This window comes from Ischnura elegans, chromosome 10, assembly GCF_921293095.1.
Source record: "Ischnura elegans chromosome 10, ioIscEleg1.1, whole genome shotgun sequence".
NCBI classification, from domain to species: domain Eukaryota; kingdom Metazoa; phylum Arthropoda; class Insecta; order Odonata; family Coenagrionidae; genus Ischnura; species Ischnura elegans.
Window position 1 is genome coordinate 42,220,352 of NC_060255.1, and position 15,651 is coordinate 42,236,002.

Sequence of the window (15,651 nt, forward strand, 5' to 3'; positions counted from 1 at the left end):
ACACAGCCGTAATCATCATTTCCTAATGTATCTTCCTCATAAATTTTCTAAACATCAATTGGGTAACAAGGTTTTAGTTCATAGAATGTTTGATCGTACGGCTAATTTCGATACACAGGAGTCATCATCAAATTTAGAATGCATGTTCATTGTTTTTTATGCTCCAAATAAGGGGTAGGTAGAAAAGCTGGGTTCAGATTAGATTAGTTGAAAGCGTAGGGGAAGAATTGAAGTACTACTACGGAGAAGTTAGGCGCATTTATGTGCATTATGGGTCAGTGGAAAGGCAGACTATAAAAAAACAGATTACAAAACCTTCTTACTTACAAGGGAAGAGTAGGCGGTGCGATGATTTACTTTGCACGAGTCCCAATAACCTAAAAAGATAAAATAGTTTTATCCCTTGATTAATAGGGAAGATTTTTTTTGGGTTTTGAGTTGCATTTTTTAGTAAAAACCTTCGATAAGAGAGTTAACTCTGAAAATAGTGGTAGGTTCTTCGGGATATCTGCCAGGTTAGGTTCTCAAGCACAGTCAACGCACAGTGGGCTAGAATCTAAAAAAGCTGCCCAAAATCTGAAACACGATTTTTTTGAGCCAGGAAGTTGAAACTTCGCATAGGTATTCTAAAGCATTTTATGCGTAACTTGCTGAATTATTTATTTCCCTTGCCATTAAGTTAACAACATATTTGAGGTCAAAGTTGAACAGATTTGGCGAAAAACTGTCCTCTCGATTTTGTCCTGAAAATAGCTAACTTTATCATGGTGCCGTGGTTTAGTGAATAGTTGTATTGGCAAAACTGTTCAAGCAACAAGAACATGGATTGAATTCAAGACCTTATTTTCCTAGAGCATAAAATTTATTATTATCATAACCCTTTACGAAAATGAATTTGGAGACACTATGAGGATGACCTTTTGGAGTAAAATATTTTCTTTCCTGAGTGGAATGAAATGAGCAAACAATGGTTGTATTGCAAAATATAGATTTAAAATATAGATTTTATTAGAGTACTCCTTAAGCGTGGATTAGTCACATCAATGTGCACTGAATGTTTTTATATTTTCTATTGTAAAGTTTCAGAAAAATTCATTATATGCCATGGTAAATCTCCTTGACCTGGGAACAAACCTGATAGCCCTTTGGTTTCTTGGGTAATTGCGTGAAGTATTAATTCAGGTATCTTACAATTAGTTCCCATGATTAATTGGAAAACTCCCTCACTCATTCCCATGGCCATTTATGCCCCAAGTGATATTTATCCTCGCCAACTGTCTGCCTTCAACTCTGTCTAACTCCTGCATCCGCCTCGCTGACTCCCATTTTCCCCATATCCATCAGCACCTCAGCCTTCCATCTTTTTCTTGGTCTTCCTGGAGGTCGTCTTCCATCAGAGTTTTCTGCCCAGACTTGTTTTACTAGGGCCTCTGGCTCTCTTCGTATTATGTGCCCTGCCCATCGCAACCTGCGGATCTTGACTTCGGCTACTACGTCTGGCGAGTTGAAAAGGTTCCTGATTTCCCTTTTGTGTTTTATTCTCCAGGTTCCGTTCTCTCTTTTTGGACCAAAAACTTACCTTAACACTTTATTTTCGAAGACAAGTAACCCGTAATAACCCATGATTCTGCTCCATATAGAAGGATAGGTCTTGTTATGGTCTTATAAATTCCGAGTACGGTTCTGATGGATAACATTTTTGATGATAGTGGTTTTTTACAGGGCATGCATACTTCTTTTTTAAGCTTATCATTAATTTTTGCTTTAATGCATATTTTAACAAATTTAATACCTATAAGAAACGGTCTCCGGCGTTGCTTTGTAGAACTGCTTCATCATAAAATAAAATAAATATACTTTGTTCTATTCCACACTTTATTTTAAATAGTACGACCCGGGTTTCACTATCACGATCACGGGTTTAAGGTCGTTACGATAGTCTTGTTGGTGTAACTGACCTCTTAGATAAACTCGGATGGGAATCTCTGTCGGACCGTAGATTGAAAAATAGACTAAACCTTTTAGATAAATTCAAGAGCAGTGTCTTTTCTGACGAAGTTAACCATATCTTGCGGACGCCAACGTACTACGGAAAATCAGATCATATAAATAAAATAAGAGAGATAGATTGTAGAACAGACAGATTCCGAATGTCATTTTTTCCGCGATCAATAAGAGATTATAACGGCAGCAATAGAACTCGTAAATAGATTGCATGACTTGTAGTGTAGCCTACTAACCTATGTAAAACTTAATGCATGTTTCTGAATTTCTATTCTATATTCTATTTCTAACAGCATATAGTAGTATAGTTTGTTATTATACGGGACGTTTTTTGGACGGTGTGGTGTGCATGTGGGAGTCCAAATGTATGCTGCATGCTGGTGATTGATCACCCCCTGCCAAACACCCTAGAGGTGGCTCGCAGGGTATTATGTAGATGTAGATCACCTATTAACAAAGTAATTTTATTTTATTTTTAAACAAATTTGACTGAAATTATAAATACCTGCCGGTAATTTCTTAAGCGTTTTCATGGCATCCGAGCCGAATAATCTCTCAGTCGAAGGAAACGATCTGCTCTCCCAGATTATCTATTTCTCCGAGGATCTCATTACAGAGAGCCGGCTATCTATGCGGGAAAATTGAGAGATGGGCCGCTCTCTCAAACCCCTCGGAATCATTGGAATCTCGCTTGGAGGAACGCGAGCGTCGAAAAGGCGCACGTCGCTGGATGTGTGCGTGTGGTTTCGGTGTGGCATCGGAAAAGGAGTGGCGGAAGAAAGTGAAAGAGAAAGGAATCCTTGGAGCCTTAGGAACGGGGGCAACGGGCTGCCTGGAAAACCGATACCGTTGCCGTTATTAAATGGAAAGCACAAGGAGCTAAGGGAGAGTCTGGTGGAGATGGTGGGGAAGTGGAATGCCGAGAGATGGAACAGGAGATGTTGCCTAAAGAAGAGGAAGAACGGGGCTGACAAAAGCGTTTTCCACATAATGCACAGATTTGTGTGTTGCCACTTACACGCTCAAGATACTGTTGTCTTTGTTCTTACGATACAGACACTTTTATTTTTATGTAGTCACGAGTAACCTGTAATGTTTCGTGAAAAATTATGGTGATTATAATGAGTTTCTGTTGGGTCGTATAGTGGAGTAGAATGATTATAAGAGGGGCAGTTACAGTAGTACAGTACAGATATGTTGATCACTGTTCTACTAATCTTAAGTGGAATAGTGATCAAAGAGGCTAAATGTGATTTTTTTTCGTGTTAAATGTATGCAGGGAGAGTTAAGGGAACAAATCTTTATTTTCAGGATAATTGCGTCAACTATTACCAATCCATTTAGTGACTTTAATCGGGCTCTGCACCGGATCATTGGATTTCCATTCCGCTGACATTTTGGAAGACACTTTATTCAAGGAGTGCTTATCTCACTGTATCATATATCACACAGATTTAAAATTAACCATAGGTAAGGCTCACAACGAAGTTAAGATGCCGTCTGAATGGCTGGTGTACGTAATTTCCCTTTGAATTATTTTCCAATATTTCCTTGCATTTTAAGCAATTTACAAATGATGTTCAAGTATTGCTCGGATAAAAGCCAGTATCATGATTGAAATTGTTTGGATCAAGACGAGTTTCGATGGCTATCTTAAATGTTAAATGGTGCATTAATACTAATCCAGGTTTATTAATTTTCACGGTGGTAATGAATTCTTCAAGTTTTTTTTGTTGTTTGCTGTTATGTGTGTAAAAGAGTCATATGATTGATTCTAACAGAAATCTACTGATATAAATGCGTTAGACTCAGTCAGTTATATGACAGCATTAATGGTCAAATGCTTTTTTTTAACAGATTTTTATATTTTAGTGTGTGGGTTTTTTTATGCATTGTTTGATTTCCAAGTATACCGATTTAGGGTCATTGTGAGTCCATCCCGCTAAATGCTTTGATTAGTTAGTACTCTGCCGGATTATGTACGTTTACGTGGGGTGTTACGCGAGTTAGCTGATGCAGTGTAGATTGGACTTCTTTCTTCAATTCACAATGAAGCCTATTTCCTTTCATATAGGTAGGTAGGTAGATATTAGCTAGGTAAAAGGGGTATTCTAGAAATAGTAAAATAATTCATTAAACATGAATGAGCTGCAGTATTCTCTGATATTATCCGCAAATGTAAATTACAGCGCATCAAATAAAATACACTGTTCAAGAGCAATTGCTCTTGATAAGAAATTGTCCGTTCAAAAATTAGTATCTCATTTTCATAACTCGCCTAGTTTTGCTGGTATTTTTGTAAATTACTGCACATATTTACCTCTTACCGTTCCATCGATTTCAATGACTAACCCTATTGAAATTTTTAAAAATTTCCTCAATTATATAATTTACTGCGGCCTTGGTATCAATTTCACTACATCAACTTCAACGTGATATCCTTCATGTCCTGGATGATCCTTGAATATAATGAAGTAACAATGTGGCCTAGGTCGTGCTAAATTTTATAATCGGGGAAAATTGCAAGTACCTTTTTCAAATAAAAAAATTCCACTCTATCACGCTGTAATCTACGGATTTTATTCAATGACTAACTCACTTAGCTGATGTAATTCTTTCCTTTGATCGTTGATATGTGTTCAGAGTGTCTTGTTTGACGAGAAGAAGCGAGTACCTACGAGATACTTACGTGTGGGAAAGGAAAAGATAGAAGTAGGATGTGATCGGCTAGGAATGGTGGCAGGGAAAGGGAAAGGCACTTTAAGTGGAGGAATTATCGACAAAGGGTAAGAATTGTGGAGGGAAAGTGCTTGAGGAATTTTATGTGTCAGAGGAATTTGGAAAGGGAGAAATAGGGAATACTTGTCGCCTAGGCTGTAGTCGTTTAGGAGGAAATGGAAGAGATTGGATTAAATTAAATACAGACTCCGTCCTAGCAGGATGACCCATGGAATGTAGGGGTAGACTAAGTTTCAATTTCATGCACCCAATATCTTCCTTGACTATTATGCCTTGGATATCAGAGCAGGTCCAGTGGGGATAGACGAAGCCTGGGGAACATGTTAAGTCTTCTCGGAATTTGAGGATGCATAAGGGAGATTATCCGAAGTTAGTATTTTATTCGTGCTTCTAAGAAGAAAACCCATGAGATAATAAAGAGGCCGTTTCCATTATTCATATTTATTGGCACCAAAGCTAAGTTATAGTATATGTAGTTTCTATTTTACTACAGAGCTGATAAGTAACTGAGCTAAAATTAAATTTTATTGAATCGTGAATTATATATAATACCCAAATAGAATAATAAGTAAGTTATGTAATTATGAGAGCAATTATAATTTCTTAATTATTTGAAAATGTTCTCCCTGACTGAAGATTTTGCCAGTGATTAATTGCACCGGATAAAATAGGACTTGGTAATATTCCCGTAACATTTAAATATGATGTTTTCATTGGTGCGAACTCAATTTCAATGTTCAATGTCGTGTTAGTTATTGATATAGATAGGACCGTAAATATTTTTCAATAAATTTGTAATTCATATGAAATAAGTATCACTACCCAAGATTTGTTTTAAGGTAAGTATTTTACAATGCAACGCCAAATATAGCCATTAAATAGCGCCAGGTTGGTAAATAGATCACTGTTCATCGTGTTCCCAACCAATCGTCGTCAATCCTGTAGCAGCCATTAGGGAAGTGTTGAATTTATGATTTAGCCCTAATTAGGTTAAGAGTTATGTTAAGTTTGATGAATTACACATTATTTTACGGAAATCATAGTAGCCTTATGAGGATGTATTGCTAAAAGTTAAAAAATGTTTTGATTCTGAGAGAAAAAGTATTTTCCCTATCACCTAAAAGGCCAGTGACATTTTTCTAGACCATTAATGACAATCTAATTTGATTTCTTCAGGTAAGAATTGCTTATGCGGTCATTCCTTCGAATCTGAAATTTACACAACTGTGAAAATCTCTAAGGAGAACAAGAATTTAGGAATCTGAGTTTTGAAGCATTCGTTGCCAAATAGGATGATTTCAACTCTGAAGTCATTGTAATGTCCAAAACGTTTCACTGTTAACATGCGTAGTTTTACATTGATGAAATTGCACTTCTCACCTATTTCTATATTATCTCAACAAGACTCTAATTATGTAATACATGAATATAAATTGGCCGGAAAGTAAGAAGATGGTGGCTATTTATTCTTGAGTGATTTCTAAGTTTTCTCAATTGGGAATGAATTGCTCAATTTCAGGAACCAATAAACAATTTTTTTTCTATTTTAAAATACACCCTTGACGCTTCAATTGGAAAAAAAATTTCCCCCTTTTTGATCAATTTTCCCATCTGAACTTTTAATAACGAATATTCAAATGCTAATTTATGCCCCGCTTGTATTTCTATTCATTATATCTCTCTGTTTTTCACTTATTTACATTATTTGCTCCAAAACGTGGTCTTTTTCTTTGTCAAAATTGTTTCCCAAACATTTTTATAAACTTTCATCGATAAATGCTAACTTAGAGTGAATTCTGCAGCTTCTTCATTTAGATCATGTTCCCTTCATCATTTTCTCCCCTCGGCCAAGGTGGATTATTTGATGTTCCCCCGGGGCAAAAAAATTTTACGTTCCCTAAACCTTCATTCCAGTATGGTCAATATAAAATTTCCCGGCAGAGCGAACTCTCACTGTAAGTAAGGCATTGATGCGACACTTAACTGCGCGCCTTTTATAGTGGTACTAGCCGGCCATCCGGTATTGCTCGGGAAGGACAGTACCCAGAGAAGGGGAAACTTAGAACTTGAAATTCATGTTCACATTGACATCTCAATGGGGAAAATATGAAATATTGGAGAGGAAACAGATTTTGTCAGACTACATGTCAGAATACATGGTTAAAAGAACAGCAAGGTTATTCGTGGGCTAGTTACCTGCCAACGGTCAAGATGCGAGACAAGGTAGTATTGGAACTGGAATTCGCCAAATCGGCCTTCGACTCGCACGTAGCACGAACAAAGATAAACAAGGATGGCAGATTGAATGAGGACGTTATCAGAAGGTGGGAGAGTAAGCAGAAGCTACGGTATGGGTGAAAGATGGCACGGAGCGCACTTGCAGGGTTCGGTAATGAGAAAAAGATGCATAGGGCGTAACCAAAATTAGCACTACGGGCTTTGAGAGCATGAGATGCACCTATGTACTAACTTTGCTCTCAATCTATGCAGCCGTATGAAAACGCATAGTGGACAGACAAACTGGCATCTTTCACTATATATATAGATTTTAACGAAACTGGATCTTCGGTCTCCAATATTAAACTAAATCCAGAAGTCGATGCTTGCTAGATTATGTCTGAGGGTTGAAACCTCTTTGGAAAGTTTTAAATTCACCACGTCCCACTGAAAATTATTGCTTTCATGCTATTTTTCCTCGATAGAGCAAGTAGATTTCTATTTCCTATTATTGTTGAAGATATTTAACGAACTGCACACGGTGTTTTGAGGAAAATCTTTTATTAAATCACCTTTCACGGATTTTCTAGGGTTTGGCTATTGCTCAGTGGCATGCTTTCCGTTATTATTATTTCCGCATGCTAAAATTTTAAATTGTCTTCGAAACGAAGTAGAATGAATCACTTTTTTATTTTCATCCCTGTACGATGGGATGAAAATACTTGAATTTAATATCCTAATTGATTTTTGGCGAACGCCTGATGTCGTTTTATATTAACACATTTACAAACCCAAGTATTGATTCAAATATTGATCAATGATATGCATAATCGATTAAAATACTGCACGCGGTGTTGATTAGCAGTAGAGATGCAAGTAAATGATTATCGGGTTAGTGAAGTTACATTACATGTAGAGTATTGCGTGTTTGTGTCATGATTTCTTTCTGCTTCACTAGGGAAATATTCCTTTTGGTTACTTATAAAATATGTATATGTACAATACTAATTTACATTTTTTGTTGCTATATTTATTAGCATCGCTATAAATATTAAAAATTATTCTCGCTCTCTTGAACTTAAAAAGATTTTATTTTCCTCGTACGCTAGGTCATTTAAAATTCCTGGTGTTCTAATCCATCTCAATTGGAGCACACATTTTATATTTTTCGCCGAGGCTTTTCATGCTATCCTTTAAGTATCACACTCTGTATATTTCAGCAATGATTTACATAGAAAAGTCAACATTTATGGATGCGTTCATTTCGCCTGTTGCGACTAATATCATTCAATCGGGTAAACAAATCCGGTTTCACTCTTCCCTATCATTGAATTTTGTCTTCTTATCTAACCATCATGTAATTTCTTTTCCGTCACTAGATTTTATGTGCTGACCTGTTACCAATCTTTGTTTTAGTAGTTCACAAATTGATCATTTTTTGGTTATGTTTTTGACTGATATTTGTTGTTGGATAGCTAATATTTCATTGAAAAACACAAACTTTCATGTTGGTGCTGTGAATACTCCCAGACATACCCTAAGACACCGATAATGAATTTCAAAAAAGCAATGATTGAGGGTTATAGAACGGATTAAATATAGAAGTTAACCTAGTGTATAATCTGTTTTATCATGATGATTGTGTTATTTCATCCGGAATTAATTTTGCATGCATAATTAACTTTCAAAAATATATCTTCAAATTTACTAATTAAGATATTTATAGAGCCTACTAAAATACATAAATAGCAACGTATCACGCATTACGTCTCGCTCAACCTAGATTAATACTATTTTTATGATCCAGATGGATATGCTAATCTAATGAATAATTTAGTTTTCGAAGAAGCACCTTGGTATATGGTGGATATTCGGTATACACCATGAATTGAATTAACCTAGATGCGCTTTAATAAAAATTCAATTGAAAGGAGTTTAAAAAGCATGTATTGTCAGTATTTGAGTAAAATAAGGTTGCTAGGGTTCGGAGATGGGGAAAATTATTTGGTTCTAGTTTATGTAGTGAAAAGAGCGGGGGATGACGGTAAAGAAAGTATGGGTGATATAAGAGGGTTCAAGAATATGAGTTCGCGGTTTTATAGCAAAAAAAATCGTTCGGTGAAGTTAGGCATAAAACTCTGAACACATTGACCGCACCCGGTCACTTGAGGAGGGTTTGCAAGCTACGTGTTGACGACTGGTTTAGCCATGTAATAAAAAAGAACGCCAATAATTTCCAAATGAATGGCCGTGGCAGCGAGTGGGACATAGGGTGCTTGGAGACTATAGTGAGAGAACTGGTTTAAAAGTGCATGCGTCACATCCTTGGCATATATTACTAGAAAAATTATTACAGATATCTTTTGAGTGACTTGGAGAACAACGTCAATGAATTACAGTTTTTCCGACAGAAGCGATCTAAAAAGAGAGATATATCCCCTAACGGGTGTATACCGGAACCTTTTTTCCCACCGAGCAGTAATATAAATTTAACAAATACTTATTTAAACTGATCTTAGGCAGTCAAATATTCCAACATGCATTTCTGTTATTTTTCATATATTTGTTCTCTTACACGTAAATGGCTTTGTGATCTAACACATCTCACCACATGTCGATAAAGGCTCCTTACAGAGTAGTTTATATTTATAGATGCTGGTGACTAAAGTAAGAATAGTATTTTTTTACTATTAGTGTTAGTATAAAAGAAAATCCATATTTTGTTTCCCTTTAGATTTAATTAAAGACAATGAATTGGAGGAATACCTGGTTGGTGTAAGTTTTTCCGCTTATATGGACGGAAATGAATATTGGTCTTAAGCTATTGGTTCTATTCAATTCTCCTATCACCTACTCTTTTTATCACATACCTTTTTACTTAGTTCTTCGGTTTTACCTCCACAATGACGTGCCTCGTATAATGCACTTGATTGCTCTATCTTACCAGAAAGAAGAGCAACTCCATTGTAAAAACAACCGTGATTATCACAGAGTTACCTACATATTACGATTTTTTTCCAGTCTTTTGCTAGGTGTGAGCAATAGAAATTCTAAAAACGGATTTAATGAAGCTCTGCATTCTGCATTTTCACATTCCTGTCAGCTTGTTGCGATAACCCTCACAATTTACATGCACTAATTTTTTTACGTTAAATCAAAATTAGAAATTGAGCATTTAAGCTGAATTTGGGTTGTAAATGAGTACTATGATTGAATAATTCTAACCATAGGAAAGGATTATAGTTTTTTCTCTTGCGAAATTTGGTTTTGTATTCTTAATTGTATAAGGTAAACCCGAAAATTAAAAAAATATCATAGGATTTTATCGTAAAGGCTTGGCATTCTTTTCTTAACAAACCAACGAAATATTAAGATTTTCTTGGCTATTATGATACCGCTTTTGCTATAGCCGCAGACTTATTAGCGTGTATCCAATTTAGATAGGTATTGAAAATATTTCTTCTACCCATGTCTAGCAAATTAATTAGTGCATTATGTATAAGCCGAGACACAGCTATTTTCGCTTAAACGTCTCTTATGGATGCTTTGTGAAACGTTTAAATTAATAGTTAGCAGCTTCATTTAACTTAACTTAAAATTAAGCGTGGCATCCATTACATTTTTATTTCGCATGCTTATCTAATATTCTATCTAATATCTATATCTACATTTTAAAATTTTTATTGCAGGATATCAGTGGGGAAAGCCGGCGATGAATTGGAGAGAGCCTGTGGATCCCATGGCTCCAAAACCAAGTTTTCTGGATGTTCCAGATTCCGTGTCTGTTCCGGCTGGAAAAGACGCCAAGTTGCCGTGTAGGGTGGCTAACCTAGGAGACAAAGTGGTAAATGGAATACTTTTCTCATAACATTCTAATAGGTCACGATATTTATGTGGGTCTTGAAATAATAATGTTTGTGAAGTTTAGAGTAATCGTCCCTATAATTTTATCAATAATGCACAACAGAGGAAATTTAGACTACAAATGCATTCTTTATATTAGTTTGTTGTATGTTAATAACGAATTAATTATTCAAATATTTTTGAGTCTATTCGATAACGATTCAGTCTTTTCAATTTTTCCCTCAACCATTAAAAAGCAAACAAAACAGTTTGATTAACCAGAAGGCTAAATCAAATTAGCCTATAGATTATGCGATTGTTACATTATTAATCGGCTTTCTCATCATTTTACCTGTATGAACTATACCTCGGTTAGCTCATTTTTGACTGTATATTAAAACGAATTTGAATATATACTTTTGCCATTCAGTGCAATTCTAGTCTAAAATTAAATTCAATTTACATTACCATGCTTTTTCGGAAATAGTATTTATTCTTATTTGTATCCATTATTTATAGAACTTTAATTGAAGATGCCAATTTTTCACGCCAAAAAAATTCCACTGCAAAAATTTGAATGAGTCTTGTTACACATAACTTCATACATTTTCAAATATATCATTTGGGAATGCAAATTGGCCATACTATTATTATTTCTACATAATAGTCGTTGACATCAGGCAAAATACACTCCCAATAAGCTAAATAGCAGTTTATATTTGAATCGCATTTATTTCGTATCTTTCACAAGCTCACGGCTAAATTTTAGTAAATTAAAATAAATTTCTATTGCATTGTGCTAATGATAAGAATTATATTTGATTTCTGTAATGTTTAATCCTTCATTTTTAGGACGAAGATATTTTTTCATGGTTATTTCGAAGTTTCTCGTTTCATGTATTCTTTTGAAATAATATTTTCCTCTAGCATGTCATGTTGGAGATTCGTGCTCATTGTGAACAATGCACGCAATAGAATTTATATTATACATCGTATGATAACCAAAGTGTGTCCTCTGAAATCTTCATTTCACTCTGGAGCAGCAACACTTTGGGCTTGTATTCAAATGAATGAAAGAATATTCCCATTTAAATAGCAAAGTTCTCAAGTCATACTTACGTTGACATTTATCGAACATTTATTTACCTCTTTAATTTCATTTCATCTTTTGTGAAATTCTTTGTTTGCTCAGTGAAGATTTCCTTTGATTGAATTACTCGGTGAATATGGTCTGGTTTACCAAGCGCAATGCCCTCAACGGGCGAATTGCATGGGAACGCACCCGCATAATGCAACTGGAGAGAAAAGTAAAGCTCTTATTAAAGTTAGCTTTTAGGCTCAATCGCTCGGAAAATTAAATCTTCCCCGACTGCGCTTGCAGAATGGCGGTCACCTCTAACTGGGCAAAGATTGTCATAATGGATTACCGCCGATCGAGTTATCGACTGGCATCCGTCGAGGCCTGAGTCAACACGGGTATTCGGGAGGCGTTTTTAGGACCAACAACTCTCGTTATCGCTTCCCTGTGTTTTGACACAGTAAATCGAGTAGTTATCGGCGCAAAAAGAATGGGCTGGCCCGCGAAACTTTGCACCCTTGTGTTGTTAGTTATTCCACGCAAAAATATCTCTGGGTCCGCCCGCCGAAAATTACGTCATGGCCGCAGATCGATTATCCCTGGTTTGGCTGCCTGTACTGAATCTATTTCCCTTCGTACAGATGTACATTTTTTCAGCCTTGAGGCAAAGGAATTGTTCGATAATTAGCATTTTAAACAGGTGACTAATATTAATTCCTAATCTTTCCCCTGAATTTGCTATTATCTGCCGATTGCTATGTGAGCACGTGTTACAAAGATCTACAGGAATGGAGCAGCTAGAGAAAGACGAATTTTTAAAACATTATGGATTTAAAACTAGATATAAAGGAAATATTATATTCATTCTCATATTTTTTTCATATTTTAGGAAATATTATTCTCATTCTTATATAATTACTACAAAATTAGATATATCGGAGCTAGGAAGTAAATACATTATTTCATTCGTGCGGAGACGTACGAACTTAACTTAAAATGATAATGTTCGGGTACTTGTCTCAGAAAGCGCTCGCGGCTCATTGAGACATTGGTTGAGAATATATAAAAATGTTTCCTAAAATCTGGTTGAGCTCAAAATTCCCGAATGGGACCAAAATAAACAAATTTTTCTTGCAAAGAAAATTTGATATGCCAATTTTCGGATCATCCAAAAAGTGTGTATATTTTTTTAATGTTTTACCTCCTAGCTACCATATCCTTTATTTGAGTGTAGAATGTGGACATTATAAGCCTGCATAATTTATTTGTATGTCAGAATAACATTTCACATTCTTTTTAATTACCATGTGGCTTTTATAATCCTTTCTTGTCGATTAAAGTCGTTACTTGTGCTTATACTATCTAGGCATACAAATTTTCTAATAATTTTTCAACTCAGCGTAAAAGTAGCCTACGAAATCTTTCTTTCACATCGAAACCGCGCCTTTTGTAGCTATTATTAAAAATCAAAATACTAAAAGACCTACTTGTCTTTCAAGTAAGAAATTGACACATTGCTATGTTCAAAACTTGAATGACTAACATCATATTTCTCTTCCTACCCTCTTGATAAATTAGGAAACTGGTTACCGGTTTTTTATTGTTCCTTCTTGGAAAATTGATTATCCCTAAGAGAACTAGTGCAGTCAACTGTGTGAGCTTGCTATACTGCGAATTCTTTTTGTGGAGAGTTTTGAGATTTAAGTTATTGATAAAAAAATGTAAGGCTTACAGTACTGCGTGAAGCCCTCATTTTTTCTTTAAGGCTAACATTTGAAATTTAATTTTCTTTCAAATATATTTCTACACACAGTCTGTTAACTTGTATAATATGATTAAATTCAACACGCATCTCTTTAAACAATAGCATGAACCAAAAAAAATGCAAGTTCCGTTTTATAAAAGTTTCGTCTTCATTTTTATATGCTGAAAATAAAACTAGGTTATACTGTACAAAAAATGGTTTACATGATAACGGTTGCGACAAACTAATAGATTTTTTTATTCAGTCGCGGCTCCACAAATGAAAAAATGCCAAGAGGAATAAAGGTCCCAGAGAAAGACGAAGTTTTACAGCAAAACGGATTTCCAGCTAGATAAAATAGGAAATATTTTTTATTCCTAAGAATTTATTTGCGAAATAATAGATATATTTGGGAGCCAGGAATGTAATAGATTTTTTTCAAACGTGCGGATACGTTGCGATGATTCTGTGGTTGAGAGAACGTAACTTAAAATGTTAATATCCGAGTCCTTGCCCTGCTACCGATTGGCCTCCTTTAAAAAAAATCGAAATCCACTCTTAGGCGTACATATATTTCTTTCTCATCAATCGGTAAGGCTTTTTTTCAATATGGGACTCGCTTCGTTTTCTCAAAACATGTATTTTTTGCCACGCACCATATCTGCTTTCCAATATCCACAATATTGCCATTCATTTTCTCGTACGATATTTCTTTACGGGAGAAAATTAAATTTCCTCCCGGCCATCTAAACGCTATGTCGGCAGTTCCTGGATTATGTAACGTCCCCTCGGTGCCTCGCAGGAAAAAGTTATTTTCGTGATAATTCTACTCCGACGATGCGATATTTATTTTCAATTCCGTTTCCATTGTCCATTTCCCGTAGAAATGAATTTTTACGGCTAATATTATAACCCAATATTCATCTTATCAGTCATTTCTACGGATATTTCCGTCGCTTAAAAATTAATTTTTATCACCAATTTTTTTTCCCGAAATTGTTGAATAAATTCCCTGAATTGAAGTATAATATTTCCAATGTTCTTTACCTTCTATAAAGGTAATTTTTTGGATTTATTGTACATACTTACTATTGGGTACAGGCTGAATAAATTACACTTTATCAAACTAAATAACACATGTTATGACACATGTTATGACACATGGCCGAATAAATTACGCATATCATATATCATGGGTCCTTCTTGGTACAGTTGAAGGAGTGGTCTCTAAAAGCTATGCTTTGGAGTATAATGGGTTATGGTATATTTTAATGACACTGTAATCTAACTTTCTTAAATTAATTGCAGTAAACTTATCTTCTAACAAAGAAATACACGTGACTGTTTTCAGTGTGTACTTTTCTGATATCGTTTCATAAAATCTCAATCATTCCTCGTAGTAGATGCTTCATGTGTGGAATGTGAATTATGGAATATGAAGTTGTTGACAGAGTAATATTTTAAAATGAAGGAACTTGAAAGTTTTTTTTTAAATCCTTTACCTATATTACCAATAGACATACATAGAGCAAAGAGCTTTTTATTCAATATCAAGTTATTATATATCTTCTAAAACCAAGCTATATTTTGACCAACTCGGAAAATATTCCATATTTGACGATCATGATAATTGGTAACCAATAAATTACATTTTATTCTAATTTGGGTTCCTATGGAAAGCAATACAGGGTGTTAAGCAAGCATTTTATTCAAAAGTATTGATAGATACTGCTTCTACCTTCTTTCAAGCCAACGCCAGAGTATATTTAGGAATTCAATTTGACCATATTTGCCAAATTAGACCACAACTTTATGCAAATAATTACGTGGCAAATAATACGCTGAATTAGTACTTTTATGCCTTTACTTGGCAGTGGGAAGTTCAAAAGACAAGGTAAAAAAAAATGTTTTCGGCTTTTAAATTGCAGATTAATGTACAGGGGGGTTCAAGGAAGTGTCTATTTATGCAATGAATTGTCCACCTATGAAAATTAATATTTACCATAGTTATCCGCATCGGTAGCCT

General features: G+C 35.1%; 1 protein-coding gene across 1 annotated transcript in view; it reads left to right on the forward strand.

Annotated features, from left to right (window-relative positions):
• Positions 1-15,651, forward strand: part of LOC124166806 — a 361,464-nt gene that overhangs the window by 278,871 nt on the left and 66,942 nt on the right. The window contains exon 2 of the mRNA XM_046544498.1: positions 10,650-10,804. Coding sequence (XP_046400454.1) covers positions 10,650-10,804 — 155 coding nt within the window. The remainder of the gene's footprint in view (positions 1-10,649; positions 10,805-15,651) is intronic.